The following is a 16,066-nucleotide window of genomic DNA, read 5'->3' as shown; positions in this document are numbered from 1 at the left end:
TTTCTTTCATCAGTTACCCACAAACAATGGCCCAGTAGGGTTTATGGCTCCAGGGTGTAATACCTGGGATCCAAACCTACATTACCATATATTAGGTTTCAAAAAGTCGATCCCACCAGTGGGGATCTCTCATTGTCAGTGTGCATCTTATAATATCTTTTCAAAATACTATCCAATCCATATAGCTGCTTTTCAAGGCCCATTTCTATCTCATACTGAGTTATAATGTTATAATCAGACCCCAAGTTTTTAATTTCTGCCCCCTGAACTTTAATTCTCTTTGGGTTCCTTTGCAGCTTGCTCAATGTACTAGTCAAATTATATCAGGGGTGGACTGGAATTCTGACCTACATCCTCTTTAACTACTGCTTCCCTTTCATGTCCTTTGAATTTTATAACTGCAATATTGTTCTTGTTTTGAATAACCTTTCACTTCCTGTATATTGTTCCCAGTACCTCCAGGATTTCAAAGAATGCAATCCAGTTAATAGTGTTAAAACATTTTTTTAAATCTACTTTATTTTTCTTTTTCGTGTCTGGAAATCAAATCATAGTTGTTCAGCCCGGTATTGGGTTATGTTCAGAGCTTCTTTCTAGTCCAAAAATTCTATAAATTTTACAAGTGTGAGTTTGCCTTTTTTCAGTCTGTCTTCTAAGATAAATCATAGTGTCAGTACTGCCTCGCATTTTTCTACATTTACCCGAAACACGCAACATCATAGCTCTCATCTCATGTTCATTTACTCACACTTGCCTTTTATAATATCGTTCATTTCCTTTGTATAGCCCTTTTACGCAATTCCTTCCACCTTTCATCTTTCCCTTCCTTCCTTAAAACTGGCTTTCTGTCTGAGCTCTCTATATTCATACAGCTTCTAATCTTTTCTACAAAGATGTCTTTAATTTCTCTGTAGGTGGCATATATATTTCCTTTAGTCATGCACAATTCTATAGCCTTGCATTTCAGCTTTAGTCATACCTGCTTAGTCATTTTCCATTTTCTGTCAATCATTTACAGATGCTTACTTCATTTGCCACATTTTTATATTTTCTTCTTTTGTCAATTCAGTATCTTGTGTGTTACTCAAGGATTTCTACTGGGCCTCATATTTTTGCATATTTGATCACCTGCTGCTATTATTATTTCCTGTCTCAAAGCTTCTTATTTGTCTTTAGTTGTATTCCTTTCTCCTGTTTTGGCCAATCATTTTACTGATGCTCACTTTCAAACTGTCAGTAACTTCTAGTTCCTGATGTTTATTCAGATCCAATCTCCTTAATTTCTTTGCTTTATGAAATATTTTTCGGTTTTAACCTGCAGTTCATAACCAATAACTTATGTTCATAGTTCTCATCTGCTCATGGATATGTTTTGTGGTTTGAAGTCTGTTCTCTGTCTTACCATTGTAGAATTAGTTCAAATCTTTCTGCTGTTTCCAGGCCTCTTCCTTATATACAGTCTTCTTTCATGATTCTCAAACCAAGAGTTTGGTGACTGAGTTATGCTCTGTACAAAATTCTACCAGGCAGCTTATCCATTCATCCCTTTCCCTCAGTTCATGTTCTCCACTCTTCTCTTCTTTTTGCTACTGTTGAATTCCAGTCATCCTTCACAATTTAATTTTCACCTCCCTTAACTATTTAAATAATTTCCTTTACCTCATTATATACCGTTTCAGTCTCTTCACCATCTGTGAAGCTAGCAGAAATATAATCTTGTACAACTGTGCTGGTTTTGGGTTTGAATCTATCTTGGCTACGATAATTCATTCATCATGCTGTTCATAGTAGTTTACCTGAATTCCTATTCTCTTATACACTAAGAGGCATACTCCTGCATTCCCCCTATTTGAGTCTGTGTTGTTAAGCTCGTGCTCACCTGACCAGAAGTCCTACTATTACTACTAATGCACTTTGCTAATTCCCACTATAACTAATTTTAACATATCCATTTCCCTTTCTAAATTCTCTGAATACCTACCCAATTAACTGGTCTAATATTCCATGCTCTGATCTGTCAAAGATCAGTTTTATTTTTCCTTTCATCAAAGCAAAATTCAATTGAGAGGGAATTTCTGGCCAGAGTTTACCTTCAGCAGGTGATATGTATAGTATTGCTGATAGGTGTATATAAAAGTATGAGTGATACACTTCATACCTTTCTGAACTAATAGTTCTTTCCTTGGAGAAGAGACAAGGTTAAGTTGTTGAAGGCTAAAAGAAGGCAAATCTCTCATACCCAACAGTGAGGGGGATCCATCTTTAGTGAGGTCCTGCCCTTCCTTTTGGCCTTCCCAGCCTACACCTCTCTCCTCCCCAAGGAAGGAACTATAAGTCGCAAAAGTTAGGAAGTGTACCTCATTTTATGTAAAAGTAGACTTTCCCAGCATATACTGCTGACGAAATCTCCTCGAGCTTCCCTTCAAGTGCCTACGTTGAAATTCCATGACTTTCTAATGAGTGTCACTCAACATCATCTTCTGGCAAAGTGTCGAGATCACACAGGCATCTCACATACACTGAAGTGCAGAAGAAACAGGTACAGGTATGCGTATTCAAATACAGAGATACATAAACAGATATCATATGGCACTGCAATCAGCAACGCCTATATAAGGCAAGAAATGTCTGGCACAGTTGTTAGATCTGTTACTGCTGCTGCAATGGCATGTTATCAAGATATAAGTAACTTTGAACATGGTGTTATGGTCGTTGCATGAGCAATGGGACATTGCATCTCTGAGGTAGTGATGAAGTGGGCATATTCCCATATGACCATTTCATGAGTGTACCATGAATGTCTGGTGCATTAACATGGGGCTGGAGAGGGCACTGATGGAAGTGGCCATGGGTTACATTTCAGTGGTGACAGTTGGCTCTGTCAGTAGATCGGGTTTCCCTAAACATGGCCTGCACCTCAACAGGTTTAGGAAGGGGAGACTGGCAAAGCTTATAGGTGACAGTGTGTGGGTGGTGGCAGGATCACTCATGGAAAAATTTCTGTAGAGTTGTCATTAGAGCTGCATCTTTTTTAGATTGAAGTCAGCTGATAGGTATACCTGCTTAAAGAAAGTCCCTCTAACTAAGGGCTCACCTTCAGAGGACGTCATTTTTCCAAGTAGAGAGGGAACTAGCATATTTCATCAAAATATAAGAGGTATTAGAAATAAAGTTAGTGGACTGCTTATAGATGTTGACTCTGAAATTCTTGGTATATCGGAGCACCACTTAAATAATTTGACAATTCAGAGGCTTCCTTTACCACGATACAGATTGGCTGGCTGTTTTTCAAGGAGTTCCTTGTGGGGTAAGGGAGTGGCTATGTATGTAAAACACAGTATTCCATTTGAGTTCATAAATAAATCACAGCACTGCACTGAACAGATATTTGAATGTTGTGCAGGGGCAGTTGAATTTAGTGAAACCAAACTTCTAATTGTTGTTATTTATAGGTCCCCTAACTCTGACTTCAGAGCATTTCTGCTCAAGCTAGAGAGGGTTCTTGATTCACTTTGTAGGAAGTACCAGAAATTAGTTATATGTGGTGACTTCAATATAAATTGTGTATATGATGGTGCAAGAAAAAGGATGTTGATAGTTCTGCTAAATTCATATGAACTGGTGCAAACTGTGTTTTTCCAACTAGTGTGCAGGGGAACAGTAGCACAGCCATAGACAATATTTTTATTCATTCTTCATACTAGATGGGCATTCTGTTAGTAAAAGAGTGAATGGCCTTTCAGACCATGATGCATAAAGTTTAACACTAAAAGGCTTTTGTACTTTAACAAATGTCACATATAATTGTAAACAATGTGGGAAAGTTAATCAAAGAGCAATAGAGAATTTTTTAAACCTTGTAAAGTGGCAGGATGTTCATAGTGCCGATAACATAGATGATAAATATAATGCTTTCCTTAACAGATTTCTCATGCTCTTTGAGAGTTGTTTTCCATTAGAAAGTTCTAAAGGGGGTACTAGCAGTAATAGGCAGCCCAGGTGGCTGGCTAGTGGGATAAGGATATTATGTTGAACAAAGTGGGAATTATATAAAAATGTTAGTAGTAGTCACAATCAGGCTACAGTAGCCCATTACAAACAGTACTGTAAGGTGCTTAAAAATGTTATTCGGAAGGCAAAGAGTAAGTGGTATGCAAATAGAGTAGCTAATTCACAGGATAAAATTAAAACCATGTGGTCACTTGTGAAGGAAGTGTCTGGTTAGCAGCACAACGTCGACAATATAAAGTCAGTTTGTAGTAAAAATATTGCTATCATTGAAAAATCAGACATATGTACAGTATTTAACAATCATTTTCTGAGCATTGCTGGTGAATTAAATAAAAATTTGGTTTCTACAGGGGATCATGTAACTTTCTTGGCAAATGCCTTTCCAAGATTGATGTCTGAATTACTCCTCTGTGATACAGTCAAGGGGGATATTGAGTCAGTAATTAAATCACTGGAGACTAGTGACTCTCATGGATATGATGGAGTGCCTAACAGAATATTAAAGTACTGTGCTGCACATGTTAGCCCTGTATTTAGCCATATTTGTAACTTTTCCTTTAGGAATGGTCAGTTTCCTGAATGATTAAAGTACTCAGTAGTAAAGCTATTTTATAAAAATTGAGAAAGGAATAATGTAGACAATTTTAGACCTATTTCTATGCCACCAGTGTTTGCTCAAGTTATTGAAAAGGCTGTGTATGTGAGGATAATTGATCATTTTATATTGCATGATTTGCTATCAAATGTACAGTTCGGCTTTAGAAGTCATTTAACAACAGAAAATGCTATATTCTCTTTCCTCTGTGAGGTACTGGATGGGTTAAACAAAAGGTTTCGAATGCTAGGTATATTTTTTGATTTAACTAAGGTGTTTGATTGTGTTGATCACAAAACATTGCTCCAGAAGTTGGACCATTACAGAATACAGGGAGTAGCCCACAATTGGTTCACCTATTACTTTAGCAACAGACAGCAAAAGGTCATTATTCACAATGTTGAGAATGGCTGTGATGTGGCATCTGAATGGGGCACAGTCAAGCAGCTGCCCCTGGGATCACTGTTGGGGCCACTCCTGTTCCTTATTTATATACATGACATGCCCTCTAGTATTATGTGTAACTCTAAAATATTTCTGTATGCTGACAACATTAGTTTGGTAGTAAGGGATGTTGTGTGCAACATTGGCCTGGTTTCAAATAGTGCAATTCATGACCTAAGTTCATGGCTTGTAGAAAATAAACTAACATTAAATCACAGTAAGACTAAGTTTTTATAGTTTCTAACACACAATTCAACAAAACCTGACGTTTTAATTTCACAGAATGGCATATGATTAGTGAAACTGAACAGTTCAAATTTCAAGGTCTTCAGATAGATAGTATAGATAGTAAACTGTCTTTGGAAACCTCACTTTCAGGATCTTGTTCAAAGACTTAATACTGCCATTTTTACTATTTGAACGGTATCTGAAGTGAGTGATCGTTTGACACGAAAATTAGTCTACTTTGCTTATTTTCATTCACTTATGTCATATAGTATTATATTTTGGGTAACTCTTCCCATTCTAAAAGGATATTTTTGGCTCAGAAATGGGCAGTTTGAGCAGTAAGTGGTGTAAGTTCACAAACCTCTTGTCAACCCCTCTTCATGATTCTCGGTATTTTGACATTGGCCTTTAAAAATATATATTCGTTACAGTCATTTCTAGTTAACAATATTAGCTTATACCCAAGAATAAGCAGTTTCCACTCAGTTAATACTCGGCAGAAATCAAACCTGCATTTGGATCGGACTTCCTTACTCTTGTTCAGAAAGGTGTGCAGTATACTGCTGCATCCATTTTCAATAAGCTACCACTCGACTTAAAAAATCTTAGCAGTAATCCACATGCTTTCAGATCAAAATTGAAGAGTTTCCTCATGGGTCACTCCTTTGGTTCTGTTGAGGAGTTCCTTGAAAAAAAAAATTCTTGTTGTATTGTTGATTGCATTTACTTAAACTTATGGATTGACTTTTTTTGGGTTCATAAACATTTTATTTTTATCTGTTATTACTTTTATGTTGCAATTTCATGTAGTGACATGTTCCATGACCTTGGAGATTTGCTCTTCAATTTGGTCCTATGGAACTTGATGTGTAAATAAAATAAATAAAAATCAGGACTCTGGTAAAACATCAAATTTCCAATATCGCTGCGGTCGGAAAAAGGATACTGCAAGAACAGAATCAACAATGACTGAAGAGAATTGTTCAACATCACAGATGTGAAACCCTTCTGCAAAATGCTGCAGATTTCAATGCTGGGCCATGAACAAGTGTCAGCACATGAACCATTCAACGAAACATCATCGATGTGGGCTTTCGGAGCCGAATGCCCACTCATGCACCCTTGTTGACTGCACAACACAAAGCTTAATGCCTCATCTGGGCCTGTCAACACTGACTTTGGACTGTTGACGGCTGGAAACATGTCGCCTGGTCAGATGAGTCTCATTTCAAATTGTATTGAGTGGATGCGCATGTATGGGTATGGAGACAACCTCATGAATCCATGGACCATGCGTCTCAGCAGGAACTGTTCAAGCTGGTGGAGGCTCTGTAATGGTGTGGGGTATCTGCAGTTGAGTTGGAGTGATATGGCTCTGAGCACTATGGGACTTAACTTCTAAGGTCATCAGACCCCTAGAACTTAGAACTACTTAAACCTAACTAAATTAACGACATCACACACATCCATGCCCGAGATAGGATTTGAACCTGTGACTGTAGCGGTCGCGCGGTTCCAGACCGTAGTGCCTAGAACCGCTTGGCCACCCCAGCCGGCTGGAGTGATATGGGACCCATGATATGTCTAGATACGACTCTAACAGGTGACACATACATAAGCATCCTGTCTGATCACTTGCATCCATTCATGTCCATTGTGCATTCTTATGGACTCGGGCAATTCCAACAGGACGATGCAACACCCCACACATCCAGAATTGCTACAGAGTGGCTCCAGGAACACTCTTCTGAGTTTAAACACTTCCACTAGCCACCAAAATCCCCAGACATGAACATTATTGAGCATGTCTGGGATGCTTTGCAATGTGCTGTTCAGACTCTTACAGATTTATGGAAAGCCCTCCACAAGTCACTGTGTCAATTGCCTCCAGCACTACTTCAGACATTAGTTCAGTCCATGCTACATTGTGTTGTGGCACTTCTGCGTGCTTCTGTGGACTGTGCAAAATATTAGGCAGGTGTACCAGTTTCTTTGGTTCTTCAGTGTATATACCTCATCAGCAATCATCTCTCTCCATCCCTTCCCTCATATGGGGCTCAGCATCTCATGGTGGAGACCGGGCCATGGTTCAACTCTCTGCACATCCATTCTCATCCAGGACACGTGAAGCATCAACTGCTGGGTGCAGTCTCAGCATATAGCTGCAACTGCAGGATTCCATGCCAAACTTAACCTACATCCCTGTTGACAAGGTTGCTGTGGATGCTTATCTCAGTCAATTCTTTAATAATGCTCTAGTTCTTTTGTTTTGTAAAATTCAATAAAATTCAAACTTATAGCCTTTTTTGAGGCTGTGTTCTGCCACTGCTGAACTATCTTTATGCCCCATATATATCTATCTAATGTACTCCACACAGTGTTGTGAGATACAACAAAGCTTTTGCCTGATGTTCTGGAGGCCACACTCACAAGAGATACACATATGAGGTATTTGAAGTTTTTGCTTGTCCTTTACTAAGCCAAGCATTTCTTCTTCTTTTTCTTCTCCTTCTCCTTCTCCTCTCTCTCTCTCTCTCTCTCTCTCTCTCTCTCTCTCTCTCTCTCTCTCTCTCTCTCCTGTCTCTCTCTTTTTCTCTCTCTCTCTCTCTCTCTCTCCCTGTCTCTCTCTTTTTTGTCAGGAGATGGCTTTGATGTTGTTGTTTCACAGAATTCTTGCAACTCTGGCTGAAGGAGGCCCAATGTAGGGGACGAAGGTGAGTTTCTCTTTCTCGCCCTCTTCTTTTGTTGTCTGAGATGTCTGTATCACTCGTTTTCTTCAATACACATCTAATCTGCACTTCACTTTACCCGTTTTGATAAAACATGTCCTTGTGGTGTTGCAGCTCAGCTGTGAGACTGTCTTTGTCACAAATGGCACATGTCCTATGAACTAGTGTTGTTAGAAGAGTGTACCGCTGTCCCGAACAATGACAGCTCATTGCATTTAGGTATAGATCTGTGTTGGTCTTCTTTTTGTAGACTGCATGTCCTACCCTATTATCTGCCTTTCTTTTTGTTAAAATGTCTATATTTGGAAGATAACCATTCTGTTCCAGCTCCATCATGAACTGTAGGTTTTGATGGTTACTGTTTAGGTGGCCTAGGAACTCATCCAGAGTCTCACTGCCATGTTTGCACACAACAAAGCTGTCATCCACATAATGGAAGAAGTCTCTAGGTTCGATCCATGCAGTTTTTAGTGCTGTCTCCTCAGAGTTCTCTGTATAGAGATTGTCAATCCTAGGGCCCGGTTGGGAGCCCAGGGGTGCTCCAACAATTTGTTCATAGAGCTCCCCACCATATTTGAAGTAGGTTGTGGTGAGTACATGCTCAGATAGCTTCACTGTTTTGGTCTAAAAATTATGTGCTAATATACCATGGTATCTTGAACTGGTGCTTTAGTGAAGATATGTTATGTTGAAGCTCACAAGCAAGTCTTCCTTTTGCAGGGCATCCCTTTCACTGTGGTCACAAATTCAGCCTAGAGGCTAGATACTTGGTCACTCCATACATGGGTGCATTAATGTTGTTGACTACTGGCTACAGTGATAAACCTTCTTTATGAATGACAGCTGTCTGTTCAGGCATGATGGTGCTGAAGCCTTTGGATAGAGTCGTTTCATATCTTCTTTTATTAGAGCAGACTGGTCAACCAGAGCCACTGTTTTTCCTTTTCTTTGATGTTAGGGCCTACTTCAGCTTCTTGTAGGCCACAACCTGTAGCAGAGTGCTCATTTCCTGATGGTATAGAATTCTCTCTTTTCGTTTGTCAGCAGATATAGGACTATGATGTTCTCATCTTCTGTTAGCAACCTTAATGCTTTCTGTTGTGCTGTTGTTTGGTTTCAGCAGTCAAGATTTGCCAATGATCCTTCATGTTTTCTGCCTAATTTTCTCTGCCTTTTCCACCTACAGGTTGTGGATTGTTTCTTTGTCACTGCTAATAAAGTCCTGTTTCAGAATAGTGTTTAGAACAAGCCTTTTGGATAGGGCAGGATTTAGCAGCACCTAGTTCTTTTATCATCAGGTTAACACCTGTTCTGGCATCATTGACACCCTGCGTCTTCATCTGAACACCCATCAGCACCTCGAATTGTCCATGTTGCACCACCTTTGTATTTTGCTGATGGTATATGAGCTACAAAGTGCCCATCCCCAGAATCATGTTTATAATGTATCAGCAGTGTGTAGGTTGCATGTGACTACAGTCCATGCATTGTTGTCCAGTTCTCTTGTGGTGAAGCGAATGGATTCCCTCACTATGTCCTGGCTAACTCATCATAGTATTTGATGTGTTGTCTTGAATTTTGCTAGATGACATAGTTTCACAAAGTGTAGTAGGATGTAATAAGTAAATTTGCCTTCCTGATATGTTTGTTCTGCATCTGTTTGAAACTAAAGAGCATTTCCTGCCTTTATAGATGCTTTACACACTCTAAGAAAAAAAACTAGATGCACCTTGAAGGGATTACCTGAATGGAATGGAAATTAGTAGATGTGATGTATATGTACAGAAAAATAAATGATTACAATTTGAGAAAAACTATTTGATTTATTCACGACAAAGAGCTTCACAAATTGAGCAAGTCAGAATGCATATGTCTACTTGTGGCCTTTATGCAAGTATTGATTCAGTTAGGCATTGATTGATAAAGGTGCTGAATGTCCTCCTGATAGACATCTTGCCAAATTCTGTCCATATGGCATGTTAAATCATCAAAATCCCGAGGTGGTTGGAGGGCTGTGCTGTGCTGTAAGGATGCTGCAGGTGACTATCAGAGGGGTCCTGCTATGTAAAGAAATGGCACCCCAGACCATCACTCCTGGTTGTTGACCCATATGATGGACGACAGTAAGGTTGGTTTTCCATTGCAATCTGGGGCTTATCCAGACAATTCTTTGGTCTGGAGTCTCATTTACTGCAGTAGAACTGTCTTCAGTGATAAGTTCTACTTCAAACTGAGCCACAAAGATCAGCAAAGACAAGTCAGAAGAAGCACGGATAGCGATGGGCCACCAACCTGACTTTCGCCCACCATATGGCCCAACAGCCAAGAGTTGGTAGCTACTTCATTTTCCACCTTAACCAATGAAAAATCATACCTACTCAACATAAGTTTCTGTTTGTTTTCTCTACAGTTTTATCGTTTCATTTGTTTCTCTTACTAAATTTCCATTGCGTCTTCTCACATCCTCTGAAGACATGTGTATTAGTAGCTGCCTTATTCCATTTGAGATTTTCTTTTCTTTGTATCTACAACATCTTTTGCTCTTTGCATAAGCACCTTTGTTAAATAATTCACTCTCTTCCTATGTCCATATAATCTATATTTTCTAAGATGTGGAATGTGTTGCTTAATTGAATCTGGTGTAGCCATCTATTCTTAAATTGACACACTCTTTTTTTTTCCCCATTCAAATCCTGAGAAGCACTTCACTTAGACTCTATAGCATCAATGTTAAAAAAAAATTATTGTGTAAAATGTGCATTCTGTATTTCAGTTACACTTACACACACACACACACACACACACACACACACACATCTGCACACACATGGAGGAGGGGGGGGGGGGAGGGGGGGGGGGGGAAGAGAGAGAGAGACAGAGAGACAGAGAGAGAGAGAGAGAGAGAGAGAGAGAGAGAGAGAGAGAGAGAGAGAGCAAGCAGTTGGAGGGTTGTTTTGGAAGGAAGGTCAAGAACAGGGAGAAGAAAGGACAGAAGAAGAAAAGGGAAGTGTCTCTCGAGTGGCCCACCCAGTTATAAGCAGGTGTAGCTGCATGTCGAGTGCATGGGTAGAAAGGAAGAATTGGTGAGGGGAGGGGGGGGGGGGACTACTTAATGATCTACACTTCTTCTGTATGTTTAGTGGTTGTCTTTAACTTAAAATTGTTTGTATTCCACACAGGATTTTTGGTTATGATATTGATATTAAATGTTTGTAAAACATGGAGGCATTTGATAATTAAATGCAGTGAAAAGAAAAATTTTTGTAACAAAAATGTAGAGTAATATTAAAAAGTTGGTGAATTTAGTTCAGTGCCTAAGTTATGAATTGAATCTCAGTGCTTAATGTCACAATGTACTTTTTTTTTCAGAGTCTAATGAACATGATACGGAAGTTGTAACAGACTCATTCAAGACTGCTCTTCAGAGCCTTCAGAAATACACAAATTACAGCATTTCTGTACTAGCCTTTACCAACAGTGGAGATGGAGTGAAAAGTCCACCAGTTTACTGTCGCACAGAAGAAGATGGTAAGTCAAAACTTTAGTAACAGTTTTTGCACATTATTCAATACATGCAGAGTTGAACAGAATACTACAGTATGCAGCTGGATATTTCACAGGAAAAGGTGCAAAGAGATGAAAGAACAGGGAATTCACCATTTCTAGCTACTAATTCACTGTCTGATTTTATTGTGTAATATCAGCTGTTTTTTCATGGTGTATGTCAAACTAATTTTTAGTGTAAACATAATCAGTGTATCTTATAAATCGGAATAGTGTAAAATTTGAGAAACTGCCCATTAACTGAGTGTTGGTCTATTTTATTTAGCCAAAATGTAATTTAGAAAAAAGAGTCCAAAGAAACATTTCTTGATAGTTTAGTGGAAATATACAGGGTGTATCATAATCAATGGCATAAACACATAAGTTAAAAGTGTATAATAGTAGAAGCAACAAAAACTGTAAATAAGGTTTGTGAGACAATTGTGACTTTATGGTTACCAGCTACCACTGAGTTGATTTGCATAAGTCGTCCTGATTAGGAAGAGGTAACAATACCATACATCGTTACGAAAAGTTATTACAGATACTTTGGCAGAAACGGATCTGTTTTGAATGAACACAACAGTTACATGACTGTACATGTAGTAAAAGGTGTTCATAGTGTTTTCCTTGTACCTGGATGCAGGACTGTACCCTTCACCACAAAGAGCTTTCAATCCTTTTTCAAACACACCTGGATCATTTTGAAATTCTTGACAAACATTGGCAAGTCTCTGCTCCAGTTCTTCAACTGTGTCAACCAGAGTTGCATACACTACACCTTTAAAGTGGTCCCTAACACAGAAATTTGTGGTGTTAAAATCAGGTGATTTTGGAGGCTACAGTACAGGTCCTCTTCATTCAGTATTTCTTTGTCCATATTGGCATGTTAGATGTATTCTCAATGTACCAGCGAAATGTGCCGGTATCCCATCATGCGTGCATGTAGCACATCCTTTTGCATTGCTCTGAGGGAACATTCTCAAGCAATCCTGCAAGATGATGCCACAGAAACATTACATTTGTTTCACAACATGTACGGCACAATAAGAAGATCACCTAGTACCCCTGACCACACATTCAGTAAGAAATGTCACTGATGTGGAGACTCATGCACAGCTTGTAAGGTGGAGTCAAGACGACTCCAAATGTTAGAATTGTGCTAATCAAACACACTATCACAAGAGAACCCTACTTCATTTGTAAACAAAAATATATTGTCTACACTTTGTTGTTGCATGCACTGTCAAACAAAATATTAGTCAAGGACCAAAGTCCACCTCACTAAGACACTGAACTCATTGGAGATGTTACAGGTGCAATGCAATGCATTATTCTCCAAACACTACTGTGGTTCATTCCAGAAATTTGTGTGTCAAATCTCCGTGTAGACATTCCTGGAGAGTGTTCGATTGTTTCCAGCACAACAGCTTCAAGCACTGTGCAGTTCCCGCTCGTGCAGCATGTGCAAAGCTCCCAGTTTATCAAAAGTGTTGGTGCACCCTTGTAAACGTTTGTTTCATAGGGTGCCTTCAGGCGGGGTGCGCTTCTTGGTACAAGCATGCAGCCTTCCGTGCATTGCTGTTAGTCCTACCATATATGCAATGCATATCCGTGTACTCCCCATTACTCTTATATTCCATGTTACCAAAATCATTTACAGCACAACTGACACTTTGCAAACATCTGACATGAGTGGCATTCTGCCTGTGTGTCCATTCTATTTACAAATCCACATGTTGAAAAAGTAAACAAAGATCACATGGACAAGCATGCCGTGTTTACACAGAATCATGTCAGCAATGGCTGCCAACCACAAAGTTGTAATTACTTGGCAAGCAGTTCATTTGCAGCCTACTGAGACTTATTTGCTTCTAGTATTGTGTATTTTCAACTGTTTGTGTTTATGCCATCAGTTATGATATACCCTGTACATACATGAAAGAAAAATTAATATCAGTCATGGCACAGTGTATTCAGCCAGCAGCATGTAGCAGTACTTATTGGACCACTGCCCTCATTAGATGGGTTGTCGTATGTCTTCAGGTCAATTTATGGTACTCCTGTTGGGCCGAATCTACTCTGAATACAGACAGTTCCACAAAAACAACAGCAAGACATTTCTTACTATATGGATCATGGTACACGTTGTAACAGCCCAGTGGTAACAGTTCAAGTCAGCATGAATTTGCTAAGTTCTGTGGTTTCCCCCACCAACATCACACAAATGGTTACCACCCCACTAATATGGGATGGTAGAGTGCTGGCACAGGACGCTAAAACTGATTCTTGTATCTGATGATACAACCTGGATGGCAGCACTGCCATTAGTGTTACTTGCCTCTGCTGCACCACAGTCAAGCAGGATATCAGCACATCATCAGCTGAGATTTGCTGTAGGTACCGAACCGCACAATAACTCTAGGTTCGGTGTGGGGCAGCGGTGGGGTGAGTGGACTGCTGTAGCTTGTTGTGGGGTTTTGTACCACTGAGGGCTACGGCAGGGTCAAAGCTTCTCCATCGTTTCTAGGTCCCCATTTCAATACATACATACAAATTGAATTTACATTTACAAACTGACACAGTTCCAAAGACAGACCAGATAATTGTAGGTTATAACAGTGGCATTGCCTTCATCAGCTTTAACAGCTATGGCTGTACTATCTTTCAATTTTTGACTGATATAACGGGCTGTTTTTTGCTTTAAATATGACATTCTCATGGTATTTCATTTTCCTCAAGTGCATTTTTCAGAGGTAAGTTGGCTTTGTGAGTCACTGCTACCTATTTTTTGGAGTCTTTTATTCCCAAATGTTGCAGTTTTGATAATGTCACTAGTAAGGTGCTCCATTGTTTGTTAGTCTAACTTGCACCCAATATTGTGACTGAAGATTCTGTTTTTTGTCAAAAACATCAGTGAAATCAAGAAGGATCCCCCACATTGTTTCCAAACGCAGATCAAAGAAGCAATGAAGAACTGCAATTTCCTCATCACATTTCAAGCAACTAAAGGCATAATCGTGATGAGTCCACTAGACCTGTTTTAAGAGCTGAACCCGAAGTACATACTTAAGGTGTCCAAATCAGACCTGAAGTAAATTCTAAGAAAAGGCACAGCTTTACAACTACACGAGAAACTTTTCACATCCTAAAAATGGAATACCAAAACATCAAATGCATCAAGAACAACCAAGAATTCAATCAGGCACTCAAGTAGTTGAGGTACACAGAGAATCTAGATTAGCATCTTCTGATACTTTTAATCTGTTTGACAATGCCCCAATAAAGCTAACATTGGATATCAGTAACAAAAATTTAAATAAATTTATGTCAATACCAGCCATAGAAATTAAGGAGCTTACGGACCTCCTCGAATTTGTGTTGAAACATAATTATTTTCAGTGAACAAGAAATTTTATGAATAGCCAGATGGGTTAGCCATGGGATCAAGTCTCTCTGGCATGTTAGCTGAAATTAATATTGATAATTTAGAAAACCAATGCTTCCTTAATATCATGGATTAGTTAGTAAAATAATTTACTATTACAGATATGTAGATGACATATCATACTTTTCCAGGACAATAAAACTGAAGTAGAACAATAATGTAACCTTTTCAACCATTTCCATCCCTACATCCAGTACACCAGATAATATATTAGATTTCTTAGACCTAACTTTTTGCCTAAAAGAAAAAAAAACACACACACACACGCACAAACCTTAATAATACACAGAAAGAGTGTAACAACAGCCCCTCCTATCCCACCAGCAGCCTGCAGAAGTATGATTAATAAGGCAGTGAACATCCCATCCCCAGTCTTTATGATAAAATTGTTTTGATCAAACAAATAGTTACTAATAATGGATATTCAGCATCAGCAATTGTTCACATCTTTAATAACAGGAAAAAGAAATAAACCAGAAATGAAACAACACACTGGTTTCCAGCAGACACTAAGCTTCAAAATATTTCACTATTCTGTTGACTGAATTAGCTTCTTATTGACAGTCAGTTCAGAAGGTACAAGTACGGCATTAAAATGATCAATTACACAAATAACAACATAAAACATGTCCTTCCTCACAATTTTAACAAGCTGGACAAACATGAGCAATTAGGTATTTACAAGATCACATGCTCAGACTGCCCCAGTTTATAGCCAGAGAGGACAGGCAGATAATTTTCCATGTGATGTAATGAACATGTCAGCTCTATGATGTCACCTCACCTTTATGATGCCAAACACAGCCTTTTATACATGAGTAAATATTTCACAAACTGTACTAACAACCTTCAAGCACAAACTCAATATACTACAAGCACTTGAAATACACAAATCGACTTCCAAGCCTGCTTAGATGTTAAACAATCAGATAGATAGTGAATACAACAGATTTCCTTATGCATTCAGTAATGAGTGTCTCATAATACAACAGCCTCACAAGAAGCAATGTACACAATTTCCTTATCCCTGTATCAAATTTAAATACACCCTATTATTTCAATCTCAAT

At 38.9% G+C, this 16,066-nt stretch overlaps 1 protein-coding gene across 1 annotated transcript in view; it reads left to right on the top strand.

Moving 5' to 3' along the window:
- Positions 1-16,066, top strand: part of LOC126484659 (Down syndrome cell adhesion molecule-like protein Dscam2) — a 339,526-nt gene that overhangs the window by 234,315 nt on the left and 89,145 nt on the right. Inside the window, exon 21 of the mRNA XM_050108250.1 lies at positions 11,377-11,535. Coding sequence (XP_049964207.1) covers positions 11,377-11,535 — 159 coding nt within the window. The remainder of the gene's footprint in view (positions 1-11,376; positions 11,536-16,066) is intronic.

The sequence above is a fragment of the Schistocerca serialis genome, chromosome 6 (assembly GCF_023864345.2).
Source record: "Schistocerca serialis cubense isolate TAMUIC-IGC-003099 chromosome 6, iqSchSeri2.2, whole genome shotgun sequence".
In the NCBI taxonomy this organism is placed as follows: Eukaryota; Metazoa; Arthropoda; class Insecta; order Orthoptera; family Acrididae; genus Schistocerca; species Schistocerca serialis.
Note: the sequence above shows the minus strand (reverse complement) of the source record. Positions and strands in the feature narration are given on the sequence as shown.